We start from the raw sequence: 23104 nt of genomic DNA, 5'->3' as shown, positions 1-23104 counted from the left end.
ACTCATTTGCAGCAGTAACACACTACTAAAATAAATTATTAAATTATTAAAAAATAAACATTGTGATTTCGGGATTTTTTTTTTAGATTTATTCTCACAGTGGACATGGACCTATGATGAAAATTTCAGACCCCTCCATGATTTCTAAATGGGAGAACTTGCAAAGTCTCTAGGTGTTCAAATCCTTTTTTCTAACTGTAAATATATATCTATATAAACTATATCATCCATATTTCAGTCTCTTTTATGTACTATAGCAACCCCCTAGGATACCACAGCAACCACTTAACAACAATATATAAGCCTGTTGTTAATACCAGAGCAACAACTTAGCGACAAGTTGATAACACCACACCAAGCATCTAGCAATACCATAGCAACCACCCATTTAGCAAGTAGATAGCAACATTATAGTAGCCTCCTGGAAAATAATTACTATACTATAATTGCTAATGCATATAGTATGAAAGTAATAATACTATATGAACCACCTAGCAACACTATTTGAACTATCTTCGATACCAAAGAAACTACCTAGCAACTCTCTAGCAACCACCTAGGAACACCATAACAGTCACCTAGCAAGCACTTACAAACACCCGTGCAACCACCTAGCAAAACCACAGCAACCACCTAGGAACACCATAGCAGTCACTTAGCAATCAATTATCAACACTACAGCAACCACCTAGCAACACCATAGCAACCAACTAGCAACACCATATCAGTCACTTACACATTGAATGAGACACCGTTTATTATTTGGATCAGTTGTGAATGCTGGATCTGGGTTCTGTATTCTGTGTTCAGTATGGGATGAAGATGAGCAGTGGTTTTATTTTAATATCACTGTACAGGTTATTAAAGAGAATAGATCTGGGTTCTGTATTCTGTGTTCAGTATAAAGAATATTGTGGCGGCTCTGGGTTGTGTGTGCGGCTGCCTGCAGGCATGTGTCTGTTCTCCTGTGTGCGAGGATGACAGGGGTGGGGCATCTTCCTTGGGAGGGGTTATGCAGAGAGGGTGGGCCCCACTCTGGATCTGCCATCTGGGAGACACACAGCTGGGTTGGTGGCCTTTGGGCTATTTGAGCTCTGTGGGGATGGTTTTAGCTCTCCTAGTCTTGTTAAAGACTGTAAGCGAGTGGAAGGCGGTTAAATAAAGGAGCTGTTGAGCATTCAGCATGAGTCTCACGGGTCTTCCTTCCTCTTCCACGCCACAATATAGATCAGCAGTGGTTTTATTTTAATATCACTGCACAGGTTATTAAAGAGAATAGATCAGAGAGGCCTGCAGGTGAGAGCGTGATGTACAGTACCATGCTGAAGATGTTCACGTGGTGAATCTGTGAAGGACAGTAGAGGAGGGGAAGTGGGCGGGGCTGTGAGCTGTGTTGGTTGATGGGTAATGCAGGGAGCTTTTAGTGGTGTATAAATCTGCTCTCTCAGCAGCAGCAGCAGCAGGTCCATCTCAGGCTCCATTTCCATTCAGGAGCCTCATTTATTAAATGGCTGGTCTCCAGCACACGGCACTTACCTCCACCTGCTCGGAGCCGCCGGCAGACGCTGCCACCTCGCCGCTGCTGTTCCAAACCCCGGCAGCCAGTGCCCAACAAATCACTGCAGCGTTCAGAACACACGACTGAAACTACTGACAGATTGGCCTGTCACACAAGATCCATCCCACTGCTCACCAATATCTGAGAGTGTGTGCGCAGGACTGTGTGTGTGTGTGAGTGTGAGTGTTTGACCAATGTTATTAGAAATTCTGTTAATTTGGGATTAATGTCAAAGTTTTTTTTTTTTCTTTTTAAGACCAGAAAATAATGTAAAATCTAAGCTTTTCATTATAATATTTTAATCATAATGAAACACAACATAAAATCCAGTTGGTGTTTTCCATAATGTACAAAAAAAAAAAATCTCATATTGGAAAATTGGAAATATGCATAAAAATTATGAAAACTTGTTTTCTAGTATCGTTAAAAATAGGGAAGACTTTTTTTTTTTTTTTGCGGCTTAGCCAACATTGGATTTTTACTTTCTGGACCTGGATTTCCCACCTCTGTGTTAGTAACTATAGGTTTACATATTTTTTAGTGTACAGTCTGTTAGTGTACAGTGTGTTATTAGTGTAAAAATGTCTTTATTTTAAAACGTTTCTAACTGTTGTCTGTCTCGCAGTGCTGTTAGCTAATCAGAGGCGATATGTTTGCATATATGAATATTCATGAGCAAGAGCCTCATGTTCCGTGGAGTCGTCTTCAGGTGAACGCTGCACATTTTTTGAGCATTTCTGTTTGTTTTGCTGGGTGGTGTTGGTTAGCTTGCCGGTGTGGCTGGACTGTGGTTAGGTTAGCGTAGCTTGCTTGAGCTCAGCATTAACTTAGCTTAGCCTAGCCTGGCTGGTTAAGTTACCGTTCTGGCTGTCAGACGACATTAGCAGAGGGATTTTCTTTCCCATTTTTTCCACAAAAGACGAGTCAACGCTGCGGGCGAGCGTGCCGTGGCTAAGCACTAGCCTGTGCTAAGCTAACGCTGCTGCTGGTGCCGCTGGAGGTGATGATTCAAAACTGTACTGTGTTAATACGCCATTACTCGGCGACGTGTCGGCGGAGTGATACAAGTTTAGTGTGAGAAGGCCGTGATGTTATCACAAATATCAGCACGGCTAGAACACTTCTCAACCAATCAGATTGTGAGGTCTGTTGATGCTGATAACTGTTGTATAATATGAATTTTAAACTGGGCAAATGTTCATCAATTGCAGTTCATGTTGCCAATGCATTTATTAGTATTTACAAATGTGTTTTCTTAAAATGTAAAAAATAACAGTCATTAATTATTAATTAATGGTATATTAATGAAAGTTATTAGAAAGTGTTACCAGGATTTCTTATAACAGCCATTATGTATTTTCTATCTGACTTTCTCTCTCTCTCTCTCTCTCTCTCTCTCTCTCTCTCTTTGTCTTTCTGTGTTTTCCAGAACTACCTGAAGGAGGCCTGGAATATTTTTGACTTTGTGACGGTACTGGGCAGCATTACTGACATCCTGGTCACTGAGATCAAGGTGAGTTAATACTAGAGACATTATATAGGTGGCATTAACAAACATTATAAAAAAGTTGTAAAGAATTCTGCGTAGAACAGTGACTGTGCATTCATGTACAAACTTTCAGTGTTGTGTCTCTATCTGTGTATTTGTGTGTCTGCAACTTTCTCCTTCTCACTCTGTAGTTGATGGAATAGTTTAAGTGCAAGAGGATTTTCAAAGTTACAATAAACACAATAAGCACATTACACTCACTTTTATCTCTACTGGATAGAACAACAGTCAGCAGCAATATACTGTTGGAACGCTGGCCCAGAGATAGTAGTCTTTATTTCAATAATTTAGTCTACCTTTACTATATACTGTACATAGCTTTCTTAACTTACTTGTACATTCTCCCTATACAATGATTTTAATCTTTGATTACTTAAAAATAATATATACTTGGAATACCTGGGTATCATGGGTACCATCTAAAATACCATAGCAGTCACCTTTCAGTACTTTAATACTCAACTATCAGATACTTAGCATCACCCTAGCAAGCTGAAAAAACTTAAAAAAAAACATAGCAACCATTCCAATCAAGCTGTACTCTCTCATTCTCACTCTTACATGTAGCGATCACATACACTACAGTTGTATGAAAAGTTTGGGCGCCCCTGATCATTTTCATGATGTTCTTTATAAATCGCTGGTTGGTCAGATCAGCAATTTAATTTATCATACAGCAGATGAACACAGTGATATCTGAGAAGTGAAATAAAGTTTTAAAAAATTAACAAAAGTGTGCAATGATTCTGTAAACAAAATTAGTCAAGTGCATCACACCGGATTTCTTCTTTAAGGGAGCACTGAAGTGATTATGACCATGTTTATGACCCTTTAAATGGTTATAAAAGTGGCAGTCCGTATTATTTTGTTTTTAAACTGTAAACTTAAGTGTTTTTGAGTGGAGAATGGATAAAATATTGGGTTAATGGTACCAATGTGCTGAAACCACCATCCCTGCTAAGCCTGATATATTAAATCTAAAAGTTTTTCCGGCCATGTCATGCGTCTTTATGTACTTACATCGCATATATAGTCTCTGAAAGAGAATCTGGCTCAGTTTTACTGAAGGCGAGCGGCTGGTGGAGCAATGGAGACTTCAGAAGGAGAAACTAAGACCTCAGTTGCTAATTCATTTACACTGACAAAACTGGCAACAGTCCATAAATAACTCACTGAAGACAGTTGCCTCAGCATTTTCTGACTCTTTCTCTTTGAATGAACATAACCTGGAATCGGATTCAAACTTTTCCGCATGCTCTGTGCAATTACCTATTCTCACCAGAGAGGGCCCTAAAGCCCCCCAAATCCCAAAACTTACCAACATCAGCTTTTAGAATTTTCCCTTAAGAAAACCCTTGAATGACATCTAAGTAACACACTCAAATCACGTCGTGTTTCATTTGCGTAGAGTTGAGTAAATCTCAACACGATTAGTCGCTTGGATTATCACTCTGTCTCTTGCCAGTCTGAACGCAGGGTAACCAGGAAGATTTGACTCCCCAGATTTGTTCCTGTTTGGTTTTTAGTTGAACAGGGTTTTCCATGTTCTGTAACGCTTGTCCATCTTCACAAAGCGTTTGTAGGCGGAGCCTGCACACATTATTCCCAGAGTTCCTTCAGCCTAATTCCCAGGGAGACTAATTCCCATTTCAGGCTGTATTTCACCCTTTGTATGTTGGAGATGTTGAGTAGAGGAGGTTGATCTGCTGAAGCTCTGCTGGCAGTGTGTACTGTCGGAGATGAGAGTTGACAGTTGAGTCTCAGTGTGTCAGAGTTAGACTCTCTCGCCCCTCCTAATGATTTTCACTGTCACTCTGTTTCCATGCTAAATCTCTGTTGGCACCTGTCCCCTTCTCTCCCAAACGGACTCTACAGACGGTAAGTGGCTTTATTTGTCCCGCTCTGCTTCTGTCCGTCTGTCTGTATTGCCTTTCCTCTCTCTCTCTCCTTCTCTTTCTTTCTTTCTCTCTCTCTCTCTGTCTCTCTCACTCTCTGTTTCTTTGTCCTACATGTTTACTTAAACGTGGACAATCATATTTTAGCCTGGTTTTTGAGGCACATTTTCTAATATTCAGGGTCCTGATCACATTGATCACACATTGATTTGAACCCTCCTGTTATACTGAAATGTCCTAACATCTCTTATTATTGGGGGAAGTTTGACCCCAGCAACTAAAACTGAAAATGAAATAGTTAGCACAGTTTTTGCATTACTCCTTGTATTGTTTTGTTAGATAAGGGCATAAAGCATTGGGATATTTATTAAAGATAATAAAATTGCAAGTCAGTGGTCCAGCAGGCTAAAGTGCTGCAACTGTGATCAGGAGATTGCTGGTTCAATTCCTGGTCATGCAGCTGTTCATCAGCTGCCAGAGCCCCTAAATAGCCCAATTGGCCTTTCTCTTTCTGGGCAGGTATATGGTGCTCTTTCCCCTCATCACTCCTAGGGTGATGTCAATCAGCACAAGGCATCTGTGAGCTCGAGTCTCTTCGCTTTTCTCCGAGTCAGTGGCTGACTTCACATGTGCATATTTTGTTGAGGCGTCACTAGTGATATACAGCTGAATGGGTGGGACAATTGGCTTAGCTAAATTGGAAGAAAATGGGAAAAAATAATCGCATGCCATCAATCGCGTGACCTAAATTTTATCCAACACAAGTGTGAGTGAATACACAAGTATTCATATTTTGTGTACAAATAAAACAGACCCAAGGCAGGTCAAACTGACCATTAAAGGATATTGATGTGTACAAAAAAATGTGTACATGTGTGTGGAGGAGATTGAATATACTCATGTATATATCATGTATTCCCAATGTATGTTTTGTTAGTTGTCATCATCAGATTAGGAAAAGTCATTAAATATGAAACACAAACATTTTTTCCCCAGATGCTAAACACTGACTGGGGTCACACTGAGGAATAATTCTTAATTATTATTGCACGCTTATTTTAATAAACTTTATTATTATTTAGTTTTTTTATTCTTTGGTAAAATTGTGTAAATACACACAGAATCTCTACTGTTGATTCATATGGGTGCATGGTTCCAGCTACAGCTTTTGGAGCATCATCACTATAATTAAGGGTGGGAATCAAAGGGCGTCTCAGGTTACAATATTATGATATCCCGATACTGTGTAATATTCTGTAATACTCGATATATCGCAAGACAGTTCTCTACAATACAATACAGCATCTGTGTTACTGAAGAGAATAAAATACTCCTGAATAAGCAAATATAACAAATTCTGGATTTATTTATGTTGGTTTTACATATATAATTTCACAACCTTTAGTCTTAGGGAGTTTAGAGTGAATCCATGTTTGACATTGTGTCAATAATGGATCACAAGCAAAAATAATATGATATATCACAAATTCAATATTTTCTCCCACCCCTAATTATGATCAGTATTACTAAATTGCATGAAAACAGTCATAGCGGAAATTATTCCTCCGTTAGACCCGAAATTGAAATCAGCTGATTTCAATTTTGAACACATTGCTCTAATCATAATGAAACGCCTGAACAGATTCTCTCACACTCTCACACTGAGGGGCTGCAGGGATCAGAGCGCAGAGACGGGCTCGTGTGGTTAACCTGGGCTGTATTTCTCTCAGCAGGACAAGTTGATCAATCTGAGTTTCCTGAGACTGTTTCGAGCTGCTCGCCTCATCAAGCTCCTGAGGCAAGGCTACACCATCCGCATCCTGCTGTGGACCTTCGTCCAGTCCTTTAAGGTCAGCACCTTTGTTCAATTCCCTCAAACTTACGGTTTATGCAGTACTGTGCAAATGTCTTAAGCAGCTATGGAAGGAAACATGTGGTCATTTTAATTGATAGCAGATAAACAACTGGTTGCTATGTAATGCCAGGTTGACACTACACAATTCGATTGTTGATCGCCGGCAAAAACTTAGCTTTTTAGGCAAATCGGGGATCACTCAGGGCTCGCTAAGTCGTATACTGTGAACTACTGAAAGACGCGCACTCAGCCGTTGCTGGCAAATATTTGACATGCTAAATATCGGACTCAGTCGGTGACTGGGAGTCAGGTACAGGGGCTACCGATAACCAATGCGATCCCGTAGAAAGAGAACCATGGGTCCCAAACACATCTCCTGTTTTACCAGAGCTAATTATGGAGAGTCTGATCACTTTCTCTTTCCCTGTTATATCACTGTTAAACATAAAGGGTGAGAGTAAGTCCTCTATGAATGCGGTAAATGAATAAAAAGCTAAAAACTTAACTTATTTAGATAACACTTTATAATAACTTTTATTAATATATATTTTTTAACGAATGCTCGGCCGATGTGAACAAAGCAGTAGTTCATCCAAATTTGAGTATTAACAAATACTCACACATGACACTTATTTATCAGCATGGATATTCATATTAACCCTTGTGTGGTGTTTTTTGTGAAAAACATATATCAAAACACATTTTCGATAAACACACACTGTACACCCCCCCCCCAACCAACCATTTATATTACATACAGTATGTTTGGCCAAGGGCTAATAAACATTGCTTCATTTGTAAATTTGAAATTAAACAAATTTTCTACTCATATCTTGAGTTTAATTCATTTTCTTTTACATTTTATTAAAAAAACTAATAAAAAAAAGAGTAGCACTTTTTGAAAGAAATGTAACATAAGAAAGGTAAAGGGCAAATATTAACCATGTAAGCTGTTTATATTGCTTGCAATTTAGGTGAAGCGAGCATGTGTAAAGCATTTTAATGTAAAATTGCTTAATTTTGCTGATTTAAATACAAGTAACAAAGTAAACGAGTAACAAAAATATGAACACCACACAAGGGTCAAAAATGTTAGCAAATCATTAGCTCATCAGAATTTGAACATTAAGAAATCGCTAGTAAATGTGAATTTTAAACCGGGCAAATGTTTATCAATCACAGTTCATGTTACCAATGCATTCATTAGTATTTAAAAAAAGTGACAGCATAAAATGTGAAAAATAACAGTTATTAATCATTAGTTAATAGTATATTAATGAAAGATATTATAAAGTGTTACCCTTATTTGTTCTGCGAATTCCTTTAATTTTATAAAGTAGTATAATATATATTTTTTTTAAATAAGCAAAGAAAGCATGCCTGAATAATTCTCCAGTTTATCTATAAAAAACCAGTAAGGTTTTACACTGTAAAGCACTAGCATTACTGCTACTGTGGTACTGGTACTGGTTGGTAGTCTAATGCTGAAGTTATTTAGGCAGAGCACTACGTTTAAAATGTTTATAACTGTTGTTTAAAACCTTAAAAGATTATGTCTCCAGTACTAAAACATTTAATATAGATCTGTGTTGAGGACATAAGTACATATTTAAGTATAAAACTGATCAGATATTTATTATTAAACTCTGATTTTACTCAGCTGCTTCATATGAATTCATCCATTCATTTTGCAGTCACTTTAAGTGCGTATTCTCCTTTCTGGAGATTTTCTGGCATGGCATTGCCAGTTCTCATGATAAACGTGTTTCTGTATGAATTTAATGTCTTTAATATTTAATTTACGATGTAAAAAAAGTCATAAAACGAAAGAAAACACAATGAATGAGAGGAGGTGTGTCCAGACTTTTGACTGGTACTGTATATGGACGCATGTATATTTGCGGTTGAGGTGGTTCTTAATGAGATTTTGTGAATTAAAGGTAATACACTGTGAGCACTAAGGATAAAAAAGCCAGTGAAACCACAGAAGTGCTAATTTCAGCGTGTTCAGCTTTGTGTGAAGTCTGAACACGCAGAGCCAGGTTATTAAAACTGAAGTAAAATGTGCGGCACGGCAATGAAGTGCTTTTCATAAAGTGACTGTGAGGATAATCAGCGTTCTGCTCTCTCCTTATCACTGCTGTGTTTCTAAGTGTTCTCAGTAAAAGCCAATCATCAGCATGCACTCCTACAGCAGCCGTGCAAATGCAGTGGTTATTATCCTCAGCACAAACTCATCAAAATGGACCTTTTAAATTCGGTGTTTAATCAACTGAGTGGGCGTATGTGCGTAATATGTTGGTGACCAGCATGTGTGACCAAATGTTTTTTAATGCATTTAATGGAAAAACTAACAAAAAATTATTTCAATCCATATTTGCATCCTAAATAAATATATCTCATTAAGAAAATGCATTATGGCAAGATTATTTGCTTTTAAACTTCACTGGCCATGTGTTTTATGAATAGTCTCATATTGTAAGAAATATATACAGTATATATTGTCTTATACACTGTGTTCCAAATTATTATGTGTAATATTAGTGATATTCTTCTCAGATTTTCCTAAATGGTCAGTGCAAATGATACACAGGAAATTTGGCAGTGTTAAATCAACACTGTTAGTGTTAAATTAAAGAGAGTGTAAAGTTTAACACTAATAATTGTTAATTTAACACTAACAGTGTTGATTTAACACTGCCAAATTTCCTGTGTAGTGTGGATAATTTCATGACCTATTAAGTATAAATCTGAATTTATTGAACAAACCTCGCAATGATGGGACGGTCTAAAGCGCTGCCACTATGAGCGGGAGGTCGCCGGTTCAAACCCCAGCTCATGCTGCTTTGCCATCAAGCTGCCGGCGCTCAGAGGGAGCATCTACCCTGCTCCCTCCGGGTGGGTAGATGGCGCTCTCTCCCCACATCACTCCTAGGGTGATGTCCACAGCACAGAGCTTCTGTGAGCTGATGTATCGGAACCGAGTCACTGCCCTTTCCTTCAAGCGTTAGCGCTGTGATGCTACTCAGCAATGCTGCATCAGCAGCAGCTCGAAAAGAAGCGGTGGCTGACTTCACATGTATCGGAGGAAGCATGTGCTAGTCTTCACCCTCCTGGTGTGTTGAGGCATCACTAGTGATAGGGGGATTCCTAGTGAGTGGGTTGGGTAATTGGCCGTGTAAATTGGGAAGAGAATGGAAAAAAAAAAAAGAAAAGAAAAAAAAACTTTCCAATGATAACAGAAGTAAAAAAAAACTCAAAAGAAAAAAGTCTAAATGCACTCTTTCACATTATTAAACAGGCCACAGGTTTCAAGCAATATGGGAAAGAAAAAGTATCTCTGCTGCTGAAAAGCGTAAAATAGTGCAATGTCTTGGACAAAGTGTAAAAACATTAGATATTTCATGAAAGCTAAAGCACGATCTTCGTACTATGAAGAGATTTGCTGAATCTAAGCACGGACGGGTTTATGCAGATAAAGGTAAAATGAGGAAGGTTTCTGCCAAGTTTATCAGATTAAGAGAGCAGCTGCTAAAATGCCATTACAAACCTGCAAACAGGTATTCGAAGCTGCTGGTGCCTCTGGAGTCCTCGAACCTCAAGGTGTAGAATCCTTTAAAGTTGTTGGTAAAGGTGTATTTTGTTTCCCAGATGTACCCCATACATCAATTATTCAAACGCTAAATATTAGTGCTGAATATCTATGTTTAGTTTCAGATTAGACTGTGCATTTATAGTTAGAGCAGTAAAAATCAAGCAATTATGAAGCTGGAAGCAGATGGAAAATGAATCAGAACCATTGCACAAATATTGGCCATAGCCAGTACAAGTGTTTAGAATATCCTGAAGAAGAAAGTCGTCACTGGTGTACTAAATAACAGATGAAGAACAGTTAAATGAAGTAAATCCACAGCAGTTGATGACAAAAATATTGTGAGTGCTCTAAACATAGGAAGATTCTTCATCATGCAGCAATATAATTACCCAAAACACACTGCCTGGAAAAGCATCACAGAAGAAGAATACATTAGTTTATTAAAGTCAGTGGCTTAGAGGCTTAATGCAGTTATTTGCAACTAAATATTAAGTCTTATTCTCCTTAAATCTGTGTTAGGTTTAATACTGTTTTAATACTTTTCCTTCTATGAAAAATTGGTGTGTTTCTACATAACCTGCTATCTCCCGATCCAGAAGTGTAACTTGAAATAAAAGTTGAATTGTTGATCTTATATCTCATATTCATCTTTTTAATGTCAAACCCAAATGTCTACAATTTACATAAATAAAGATTTTGGCCTCACAGTTCCAGTACTTTTGCAGGGAACTGTATATAGTTTGTAGTGGCTTCAAAATCACATTTTGCCATATTTTAAGTTTTCTAAGCTCTTATGGTGTTTATGTGCCTTAGGATAATTTTATAACTACTGCCTCGAAGATTTATACTGTTTCTTGTTTTTTTTTTATATAGGCTCTTCCTTATGTGTGTCTCCTGATTGCCATGCTCTTCTTTATCTACGCCATCATTGGGATGCAGGTGAGTCATGGGCTACTTCAGTGTATTAAAGCCCTGTTATGTTCCATGCTTTTATCACAGATAACATGTACATATGTGTCTGTATGGGTAGCTGTACTGGTCGTTTTTCTCCACTCATTCTAAGTTTACTTCAGATATGGATGTCAGTGATGGACCACATAAGGGTCAGTAATGGAACCAGACAGGGTTAACAAAGGTCCAACCTAACAACCCAGTACAAAACACAAAACCCACACAGAACCATTTCCCACCTGTAACCCAGCTTGTCCATGTGCTCCACATGAGCATACTGGCTGAGATTTAGACCAACCGAGTGTGTGAATATTAATTTACTAAAAAATCACAGATTTGCATGTGTTTTGTGTGTGTATTGTATCTTTATATACAATGGTGGGAAAAGGGTTTCCTCCCTATAGGTTTCTTTTGTTCATGCTTTTTTTTTCATGCTGATATTTTTCTGATTATCAAATAAACTTTAATATCAGACAAAGATAACCTAAATAAATATAGAAAACATATGTATTAACTGATAATTTTATTTATTAAAGGAAAAAAAAAATCTTTGTAGATCTTTGTTTTAATTCAGCTACACTAGAGGGTTTTCCAGCATGAACAGCCTGTTTTAGATCATCTACAGCATCACAATCAGACTTTGACTAGGCCTCCACAGCAGCAAAGCAGCCCCAGACCATCACACTACCACCACCATGTTTTGCGTTATCGTTTTCTGAAATTATTTGTTTTATGCCAGATGTAACAGGATACACACCTTCCAAAAAGTTTTTATCACGTCAGTCCAAAGAATAGCAGTGTTTTTTGTTGATAATCATAAGAACCCAATAAAAACCCAATGAAAACCCAATGTGGATTTCATTTTTCAGCAGGACTTGGCACAATGCCCACACTGCCAAAAGTATTCATTGGACTAATATAATATTCCAAATTTTCTGAGATACTAATTTTTGGGTTTTCAATGGCTGTAAACTATAATCATCAACAATTAAAGAAATAAATGCTAAAAATAGATCACTCTGTGTGTAATACATCTATATAATATATGAGTTTCACATTTGGAACTGAATTATTGAAACAAAATAACTTTTCAATTATTTTCTATTATTTTTAATGCACTAGTACTGTAGATGGTACTGTTTTTTAATGCTAAAACCTAAAAAATACAAAATGAGAAGGAAAAAAATTCAAAAAAATGAAAACAAAAAACATATTTCATAAGGCCCCACTATACAAATGAGTACATTTTGTCTGACAGAGTTAAAAATGTTGCTCTGCTCTGATCCAGACCGGTAGTGGGTAGACTGCAGTATATATTTAGATTTGTGCAGGTGAAAGCGTCTCTGTGTCGTATCCAGCAGCACTGCAGTCAAAAAGGGCAGTTTTTTCACACTAGCTGCTGGATCCATCCATCGTTTGATTGAGCGTTCAGCGGTGCGCAGGCAATCTCCTAGATTGTGTTTGGAACGAGAGCGGTTGCCATTTAGTCGATTAGGATGGCATTGTAAATCAATGCTAATTGCATCTTATGGAATGAAGATGCAGCGTAATCAGCGAGCTGTGTAATCACCCATATGCTGAGACACCGGACCCAACCCACCGAGAGCACAGCCCCTCAAACACCAGCACAGCCTTTACACTGTGTATCTCCTACACATGGAGTTTTCAATACGTATTCATTAAGATCTGATTACCCAGAAGAACTGATTTAACCTCAGAGTAGCTAAAGTAAAACATTTAACATCCATTACTTTTAATTACATAATTATTTTATAGCTATACAGTTAATTAGATTTGCATTTTTTAGTCTAATACATTGTTCTGCACATGTTTGGATCCAAAAAGACCTTCAACAATATAAGCAGATACAGCACCATCTAAGTTTGGACACATATTAAACTTTTTTTTGTTATTTAAAAATATTTCCTTAATTGTAGATTAATACTAATACTAATACTAACTTAAGTCATTCAACCTATGACAAAAAACATATGCAATTACATGTTAAACCAGAATATGTTTTATTTCATTCTTGATTCTTCATAGTAGCACCTCTTGCTTAAAAGACAGTGTGAGGGAAAATCAACATTTACTTCATGTATTCATAATCAATTACACTGATTATTCATTCAATCAGTATTATTACTCCCTGTAACAGAGTTGATTACTGTATTCTTGTATTACACTATATTCTTGTATTTTATCATTGAGTGTTATGTGAACTTATATTCTCTGATAAGGCCATTCATTCAGACTTAAGGGCAAAGATTATAAAAGCAGAGGTCTGCCTGGAAACGAGCGGGTCATAGCAAATGGAGTTTTCTGATTTATGCATTATTCTCTCCTAAAGGAATGGAAATCAAGTTTTGCCTGGAAACTGTTTTGTCATAGTAAATAGAGTTTTCAGATTTTTCAATTATTCTCTCCTAAAAAGCTTATCATCTGTTATACGTGCAGTTTCTGTTCCTCTTTTTATATTTGGTAGGGACCTGTTCCAAACAGATCACGAGGGGATTGCCTCATGTATGCAGGGGGGACTGTATAAAAAGGCCAGTCAAGAGTGACTCGGGGCTTTTTCCGACTTTCCTGACTTTTTTTCATCTTCATTCATTGCTTTGCTTTTCCTTTTGCAACTTCAAAATAAAAACCTATTATTTTGGCATCCCGGGTCTTCCTGTCGTTTGTCGATTTCCACGACAACAGTTTTGCACATTGGATGTATTTTCTCAGTCGCCTTTCTGAGATAGAGTCACCTGGAATTCAGGCTTTCACAGACATCCCAAGTTGCAATAGTTGATTTCAGGGAGGTTAATCACTGCCCGCCCACACTAAAAACTGATTGGCTGTCTCACAGACTCTTTGCAGAGAACAGGCCAATCAGAACCCTCTCTGTTTTCTCTCTCTCCTTCCCACACGCGATTAGAAGTTAATTAAAAGTCTGTCTCTGTGTGCGCGTTTGGGGCACTCGTTCTGAATTCACTACCGAAATGCGGGATACTCCCGCAGCTTCAGGGAGACTTGGTTTGTCTGCTTTCAGTTAACAGCTGTGCTGAACTCATCAAGAGTTAATTATTCAAACTTCTTAATGTGTTTGAGAGCATCAGTTGTAAAGTTGTGAAGAGGTAGACCGCTAAAGACCATCAAATACATTATGATGGGGCTCCAAGTGGTCCAGTGGTTTAAAGCGCTGCTGCTATGATCAGGAGATCGCCGGTTGATGTCCTGTTCGAATCCTGTTCATGCAGCTTGCCATCAGCTACTGGAACCCCGAGAGAGCACAATTGGCTTTGCTCTCTCTGGGTGTTTGGATGGCAGCCTTTCCCCTCATCACTCCTGGGGTGATGTCGACCAGTACAAGGCGTCTGTGAGCTGATGTATCGAAACTGAGTCACTGTGCTTTCCTCCAAACATGCTGTGATGCTACTTGGCGGTGGCTGACTTCACATGTATTTGCGGAGGCATCCTGGTGTTGGGGCGTTACAAGTAAAAGGGGGAGTCCTAATGAGAGGGTTTGGTGATTGACAGTGTAAATTAGGGAGAAAATGGGAAAATAAATCTAATCAGGAACACCCCAGGAAAGGAAGAGCAAGAGTTTCTTCTGTTGTACAGGATAAGTTCATCAGAGTTACCAGCTTCAAAATCCACACGGATACAGCTCCCCAGATAAGAGCCCAATTAAATACTTCCCGTAGTATTTTGCATCACTTCATTGTAGGAAAAAAAAAACAACATTAAATCAGAAGGTGTGTCTAAACTTTTGACTGAAACTGTACGTCTCACTTTACATATATTTTGTCTAGTTCTTGCCAATAGATTTTTTGCTGTCTTGTCTAAACGTGTGGTCTGACCCACGGATAATGTGAATTATTGAAATGGCACCTCCAGGTGTTTAGAGCAGCCTCAGTACTGTATAACAATGAGGATGAACATTGTCTAAACCCTGTCTTAACACATACCTGTCTTTTCTGTCCTTCTACCAGGTGTTTGGAAACATCGATTTAAATGAAGACACATCCATCAACCACCACAACAACTTCCGCACTTTCTTTCAGGCCCTCATGCTGCTGTTCAGGTAAAACACTGTGTTTTTACTGGTTTCTGATGGATATATACATTAAGACTTTTTCTATTACAATATACACTGCCCGACCAACAAAAAGTCTCACACTTTTAATATTCTTAATATTTTTTTGGTCCGCCTTTAGCTTTGATTGCAGCATAATAATAATATAACAATATAATAGGGGTGTATGATGAGGCCCTAAAATGATGATGATATGATATTTTTAGAGTATTTCTGTAAAAACATATATTGGGCAGTAGGACAAAACTAGTGCTATAGAGCAAAATTAATTGGATTAAAATTAATTACATGCTCTATATTTATTTATTTTAAAATAATCGCATTTAATTACATGCATCATCAGTATTTTGAACGGTGCAATTCAGTTGAATTATGTAATAAACATCAGTCAGTGACAGATGCTGTAAATACAGTATAACTCTAGACCAGATGCTCATTACATTAATAAACATTAATACATTAATAAACTATTAAAGAAGACGGGTAATTAAAGTAATAGAGTAAATACACTCTAATACATTTTTATTTTAATAGTTGAAATATGTTGCTCTGTAATAATAAGATATACCAGCCCTACTTAAAATATTTTAAATGAGATACAAATATTATACTATAAATAAAAACTTTTAAGCTATATATATAAAAGATGTGCATTTTACCCTATATTAATTAAAAGTTTACTGAATAAAATGCAAATAAAATTTAATTGTTCTTTATTATTTATTTTTTTTATTCAGTCATTGATTTTAGTACCGGTTTACATCCTTTTATTTATATCATCGCCCTGTTGAGCTGAAAAGGGTGGAGAGTCCACGATTAATCAGCTTTATTTTTTACGTGTTATATGTCTCTTTCTGAATGATCACTCTTGTTTATGATTGTATGTATGTTTTGTGTTTGTGGATCTCAGGAGTGCTACGGGTGAGGCGTGGCATGAGATCATGTTGGCGTGTTTGAGTGAAAAGCCGTGTGACCCGCTCTCAGGCTCCAGTGAAAAGGAGTGTGGCAGTGAATTTGCATATTTCTACTTCGTCTCCTTCATCTTCCTCTGCTCATTCTTGGTAAGCAGAACCGCACTGGGATGTTGATGGTCTTATACATGCATGGGTAACAATTCAACAATTACAATAAGCATCGAAAATAACAGTACTTAGCGGTAATGAACATTATTAGGGAAGACTAATTTGGTTAATTTGGTAAATTTTTCTTTTCTGGTCCCCCTGTCTGAATGTACACATTATGTCTTATGCATATCTTCCTCTGATAAGTCTAATAAGCTGTACTATTAATACGTCTAAAAGCTGCATTTCACCACTGTCACTCTCTACTGGATGTAGAGTGGACAGGTTTAAAAGTGAGTCAGGCTGACATCAGCAGAACCCTCACCAATCACGCGACTAGCATAGCTCCGCCCTCTCGCTGGAATTGGCTAGTTGGTAAGATGTCACTTAGCAGCCATCTTTCTGAGTTAACCAGCAAACTATCCAAATACTCACATCGTTATGCTTCTGCATTTTGGTGATTATGGGTGATTGGTGGCAGATGAGACCCAAGCTTTCACACCTAACTTTTTTGGTCTGGATTTCAGTTTAGGACTGAACCACTAAACCAAAGAGGTAGTCCTGATCCGGATTGCCCGGTTCGTCTGCAGTGTGAAAACACTTTTATAGATGGTTCAGACTTTCAAAAAGAATTGGTGTTGTGCCGTAATCTGACTTTTCTTGGCGTGCAGTAGCGTCACGTTATTATTAAGTCTAAAAGTCTAAAAAAATATTTCACCATTATTACTCTCCTCTAGAGTGGGTTCCGCCCTCTCTCTTTGAGAGGGTAAGATATCGCTTAGAAACTTAGAATCTTACTGAGCTAACCAGCAAACTTTCCAAATATTCCCATAGTTATGCTTCTGCATTGTGGTAGTTTTTGAGGAGTGTTTTGTCATATTTCTGATGTGTGTTTTCTATTTAAACTTTGGTGACACACAAGTTTAGTATTATATAAAAAAAAAACGATGTATAGAATTGTGTTCCCAAAAGCTGTAATGTTAATGAGCTACTTTGAGCTTGTTAATGGTGTAAAAATATGGATTTCTTTGCACGAGCAAGACTATGCCCCTATCACTAGCATTATAAGCCTGTTAGAAGCACTGGCTAAAAGTGTTGTATTTTAGAATGCTGAGGGGGGACAGAGGTGGAATATTGTACAAAAGTTTGTATACTTATCGTGTTTCATTACAACCCGAGTCAATTTCACACCAGATTTCTCCTTTAATGCACCCTTATTGTAGTGTTAGGTGTTGCCCAATGCATCAAAATGATGTTAAATTGATGGTAGAATCTACAGTAGGCTGAGAAACACTGTAGTATTACTTTAATCGCTCTTCATTCTGTCTCATCCAGATGCTGAATCTCTTCGTTGCTGTCATCATGGACAACTTTGAGTATTTGACCCGAGACGCCTCCATCCTTGGACCTCACCACCTGGACGAGTTCATCCGCGTCTGGGCAGAGTACGACCCCGCTGCCTGGTACGTATCTCTGAGCTCACACTCTCCTGACAGCTAGTTCCTTCTTAACAAGAGTGAACAGCTTTAGACAGAGAGCTAAAGTGGAACTGAATAAAGGTCAGACACTGACATATGGCTGTGAGTGACCGCAGCGCTGCACTGAGGCTGGACTGTATGAGGCTGAGTCCGTTCTGACGCATGTAAATCTGATGTTCTGCATGACGGCCGCGAGCCTCTTTGTGGAGTTGACTGGTTTAAAGCCTCTCTTCTGCTCAGCGTAATCCTGCTGAGCTCAAGCCCACATAGCATTGCATAAGAAATACATAAAGAAGTGTTGGTGCAAGTTCTTTTAAAGCTGTTTGAGAATGTGTAGTTTTATGAATCACATTATGTGTACAGTGTCTTAAAAAAGTATTCATATTTTTTAAACTTATCCTTTTATCCTTTTATTTTGTCATGTAACACCCATATACTTAAATATATTTAATTGGGTTTTTATTTTGTAATAGACCAACACAAGACAGCAAATAGTTGTGATGTGAAAAGAAAATTATACATGGTTTTGAAATATTTTATTAAATTAAAATCTGGAAAGTGCAGTGTTTATTTGTATTCAGACCCCTGTACTCTAAACCTATCTCCCCCTATGTGTAATTTATTTTCAGTATAACTACAGCTGTTTTGTGAAAGCCTCAGTGATTAGAGATTAGCAGTGATAAAACAGCATCATAAAAATCAAGCATCAACCCAGACCAAAATCGGGAAAAGTATTTTACAGCTGCAAATTTACCAAAACATGACCTCTAAGTCCAAACTACGGCGGACACAGCGGAGAGGGTGCACATTTCTAGCGCAGAAAAACGGGGGAAAAGAGTCTAAAAGCGGAGAGGGTGCGCATTTCTAGCGCAGAAAAACGGGGGAAAAGAGTCTAAAAGCGGAGAGGGTGCACATTTCTAGCGCAGAAAAACGGAGCAAAGAGTCTAAAAGCGGAGAGGGTGCGCATTTCTAGCGCAGAAAAACGGAGCAAAGAGTCTAAAAGCGGAGAGAGTGCACATTTCTAGCGCAGAAAAACGAGGGAAAAGAGTCTAAAAGCGGAGAGGGTGCGCATTTCTAGCGCAGAAAAACGGGGCAAAGAGTCTAAAAGCGGAGAGGGTGCGCATTTCTAGCGCAGAAAAACGGGGGAAAAGAGTCTAAAAGCGGAGAGGGTGCGCTTTTCTAGCGCAGAAAAAACGGGCCAAGGAGTCTAAAAGTGGAGAGAGTGCGCATTTCTTGCGCAGAAAAACGGGGGAAAAGAGTCTAAAAGCGGGGAGGGTGCTCATTTCTAGCGCAGAAAAACAGGCCAAAGAGTCTAAAAGCGGAGAGGGTGCGCATTTCTAGCGCAGAAAAACGGGCCAAAGAGTCTAAAAGTTGCCGTAATTAAGGAGTTTAATATTAAGAGACATCATGAAATTAAACATCAATTTGAAAAATCTTAGTTTACACAGCACTGTCAAAGATAAAGAAGTTTCTCAAGTAAAATGGTGTGTAAATTAAATAATCAGGAAAAATGTATCATTTAAAGTGGTATTTCATTATTTGTTGTATTACAGAGTCTGTGGCCCGTGACTTCAAATATATTTCTCCTTCTGGCCCCCAACAAAAAAAGTTTGGACACCCATGCTCTAAGTTCTGCAGTGCGAACTTAGATGTGAAAACACCCTGCCATTCTCCCTGTTAAACATGGTGGTGGCAGCATTGGTCCAAATTAATGTTAGGAGGTACTTTGTGTTGATCTGTCACATACAATCCCAATAAAATACATTTATGTTTGTGGTTACGGAAAAAAAAATGTTGAAAGGTTCAGAGAGGAGTATTAGTTCTTTTTCACAGCGCTGTATTTATGTATTTACATACACACCCTGTTTTATGTTGTATGTGGCTTATAAAAAACTTGATATCCTTTAATGTTGAAAATACTTTAATAGTATAATTTGCATTATAAGGCCACATTATGGGCATATTTACATTTAAGCTAACAATATATGGATTATGTTTGATGTATGTCTGTGAAATCTGCATAATTCCAGCTATATTTTGTATATTGATTTTTTTTTTAAATCAAATGTCAAGCATATTGTGGCCTAACTCATGTCTGTTTTTTGCAGCGGAAGGATACGCTATATGGATATGTACAATTTGTTGCGTGTTATTTCGCCCCCTCTTGGCTTAGGGAAGAACTGCCCTAACAGGGTGGCATACAAGGTTTGAAATCCTACACACTTCCCCTGTAAAGGGCGGTGCTGTAGTACTAATCAATGCCCATAGACTGCCTGCTTATCATCCAGTTACTGATCAACTGGATTAGACCCCGCCCCCTCCTCCTTACTAACTAAAATACGGGTAACCACTGAATCTACAGGAAACAGAGCCACAACACCGCTGAGGCCCGGCAAACATGATCCAGTATGTCCGAATTTAGTGTTATTATTGTACAATCAGAGCTAGGGCTGGGCGATATGATTAAAAACTTATATCTTGATATGCTTAAGAGAAAGGACAATATATGACATAATATAATATAATAATATTTTTTTTTTCATGGTATTTTTCTAAACTGCATTGGATGATGCTGTGTGAGATGGTTAAATTACAACGTTTCAAAAATTGGTATAAGACTGTACTCCCCATTAGCTGCTATCACAATAGCTTCTCTTTTACCTGGAGAAAACATACTTATCAACTAAAACATAATAATTATAAGCATACAACAAAGGAAATGTGTATGTAATAGTGCTGTCAGGTAATATAAAAAATAATCTCATTAATTAAATGCACTAAAATTAATTAATCTAAATCAATCTCATTTAATAGCATTCATCATCAAAGTAATTTAAACTGTACAATTCAGTTTAATTTCATTTAAGAAGTTAAAACAAATGAAGTGGTATAGACTTTAAAGCTCACTGTAATGAACATTAGTAAGTAACAGATGCTTTATTCACCTAAACATTACAAAACTATAATAGACACATTTTTACATTAATAGCTCAAATATGTCACTCTTTAATAATAAAATATAGCAGTGCTGCTTAAAAAACTAAAAATAGTCCAAATAAAATTTAATCTTTATTCTTTTGGTACATTTTCATATGATTTGCTGTGGGACTTTTATTATGGAGCCCAAAATGGCGAACTAGCAATAAAGGCTGACAGCTAAGTGGTGAATGGGATTTATCAGTTATGTTGTATTTTTTAAGATGAGAAAATTAGTGGAATATTCACAATATTTTGTGATTAATCGCGAAAAATCTAACATTTTCTTCTTCTTAAGTCTAAGCTTTAATAATGAATTATCAAAAATAAATAATATTTATATTACTGGTGTCAGTTGCTTAAGTTAATTGTATTAATCCCAACAATGTATGATATAAAATCATCAGAGAGAGAGAGTAATTTAATCCAAATATCAGAATAAATATAAAGTATTCAACCTTCTGAACTCATCATTAGCCATGTGTATGTTGCCAAAAAAAACACAAAAAAAAACGATGTCTTAAAAAAACAATTTGTTAAAAGTGAATAATTGCATATGTTAATTGCATTAATATATATATACACATAAATACACATACTCAAATGTGTACATGCAGAAACATGCATATAAAAAAACGATAAACAAAAATGAAAATTAGTAACAATCAAGTGTGTTTTTAAAATCTTGTTTTATTCCTTCAGAAAACAAACCATTTCCACACAAAGTACCTGCACATCACTGCAAATCACACCCAGACAATTATCTATATAGCAGGTATTATGCAGTATTATGATATTCTCATTTTTATATGTAGGATATATGGCCCAGTTTTAATCAGAACAGAAGGCTGTAGGGCTCGGTCAGTGTGATCTCTGTTTCTGTGCATTCGGACGGTTAGTCGACACTGTTCATGCATGCAGGCGAGAAACAGACACGGTCAGGACCGTGACCCCATCCATTGTCCCAGCCTGACCGTCCCATTTCAGGCATCAGGCATTTCTTCTACAGCTTATAGGATCCATCTGAGTCCCAGAGCGGGAGAGATGGCATCTCACAGCCACGGCCCCGCCCACAAACACTGCTGGAGTAGTGATCATTCTGAACACTTTATTTAAAGGGTGCCTACATGAGGGCTTCATTACACACTTAAATCATAAGCATTTAATAACACATTTATAAAACTATTCTTCAATATTCATAACAGTGTTATGCCAGTACCCACAACATGATATAAAATATTTTATTAATAAATAAATAAGGTTTTATTGACATAAATCAGTGACAAATTAATGGCCTTCCTATAAAGTTGGTACCACTTTAAAATAAAACTGCCTTTATAAAGGCTTTAAAAATAATTTATATTAATTCATTTTCATGTTATATATAGTGATTCCACTTAAAGTACAATATATATATATGCTTATTAACAGTTTATAGAGCATTTACCACCTAATTAATACCATGATACCATATATATATATATATATATATATATATATATATATATATATATATATATACTAATTTCACTACAACCCAAATGTCCTAATGACTATAATGTTATATTGAAATATTAAAGTTGATTAATTGCACGAGGCTCCTCCCTGTTTCAGCTGCATATATGCCAATTGACAGTAAATGTATTTTAGTAGAATGTAAATATATTAAAGAAGCTTAGTCGGACATCCAATCACAATCAGATTCACTCTATCTGGATGGAGAGATTCATCTGGATAGGGGTTTTATTAAAGGATGAGAAGCCGGAATAAAAACAAGCTGAAATGAAATAGGAGTAATGAGAATAAAAGAATGAGTTGCCACTTTAATTTAAGGGCTTCATAGTTTTATATATAGAACTGATATTTATTGTTTATAAATATAAAAAAGGTTTCTGTGTTATGAACTCTGCATCCTGTGGGAATGATGCTTTATACCAATGTTATAAATGAGCTACATATCTGTGACTTTTCAGTTTAAAGGCCTAAAATTCCTTTATAAAGCTTCTGTGGTTTATATATATTTAAATACATTTAAAACACATGTTACGTTGGTGTAGCATCGGTTATTTTATAAATGATAAAATGACTAGCATCATGTTGCA

General features: G+C 37.1%; 1 protein-coding gene across 6 annotated transcripts in view; it reads left to right on the top strand.

Annotated features, from left to right (window-relative positions):
• The window catches only part of cacna1bb (calcium channel, voltage-dependent, N type, alpha 1B subunit, b), a 337484-nt gene that overhangs the window by 271916 nt on the left and 42464 nt on the right, over window positions 1-23104 (top strand). For 4 of the 6 annotated variants that reach the window (XM_049466430.1, XM_049466431.1, XM_049466429.1 and 1 more), the window contains 6 exons: window positions 2988-3071; window positions 6733-6852; window positions 11326-11391; window positions 15384-15475; window positions 16398-16548; window positions 17884-18011. In XM_049466430.1, the coding sequence (XP_049322387.1) occupies window positions 2988-3071; window positions 6733-6852; window positions 11326-11391; window positions 15384-15475; window positions 16398-16548; window positions 17884-18011 (641 nt within the window). Of the gene's footprint in view, window positions 1-2987; window positions 3072-6732; window positions 6853-11325; window positions 11392-15383; window positions 15476-16397; window positions 16549-17883; window positions 18012-20134; window positions 20232-23104 lie in introns of all 6 variants that reach the window. The other 2 variants (XM_049466432.1, XM_049466428.1) reach the window with 1 other exon arrangement.

Source organism: Astyanax mexicanus, chromosome 17, assembly GCF_023375975.1.
Source record: "Astyanax mexicanus isolate ESR-SI-001 chromosome 17, AstMex3_surface, whole genome shotgun sequence".
NCBI classification, from domain to species: Eukaryota; Metazoa; Chordata; class Actinopteri; order Characiformes; family Acestrorhamphidae; genus Astyanax; species Astyanax mexicanus.
The sequence above is the reverse complement of the archived record's forward strand: the minus strand, read 5'-3'. Positions and strand labels throughout refer to the sequence as shown.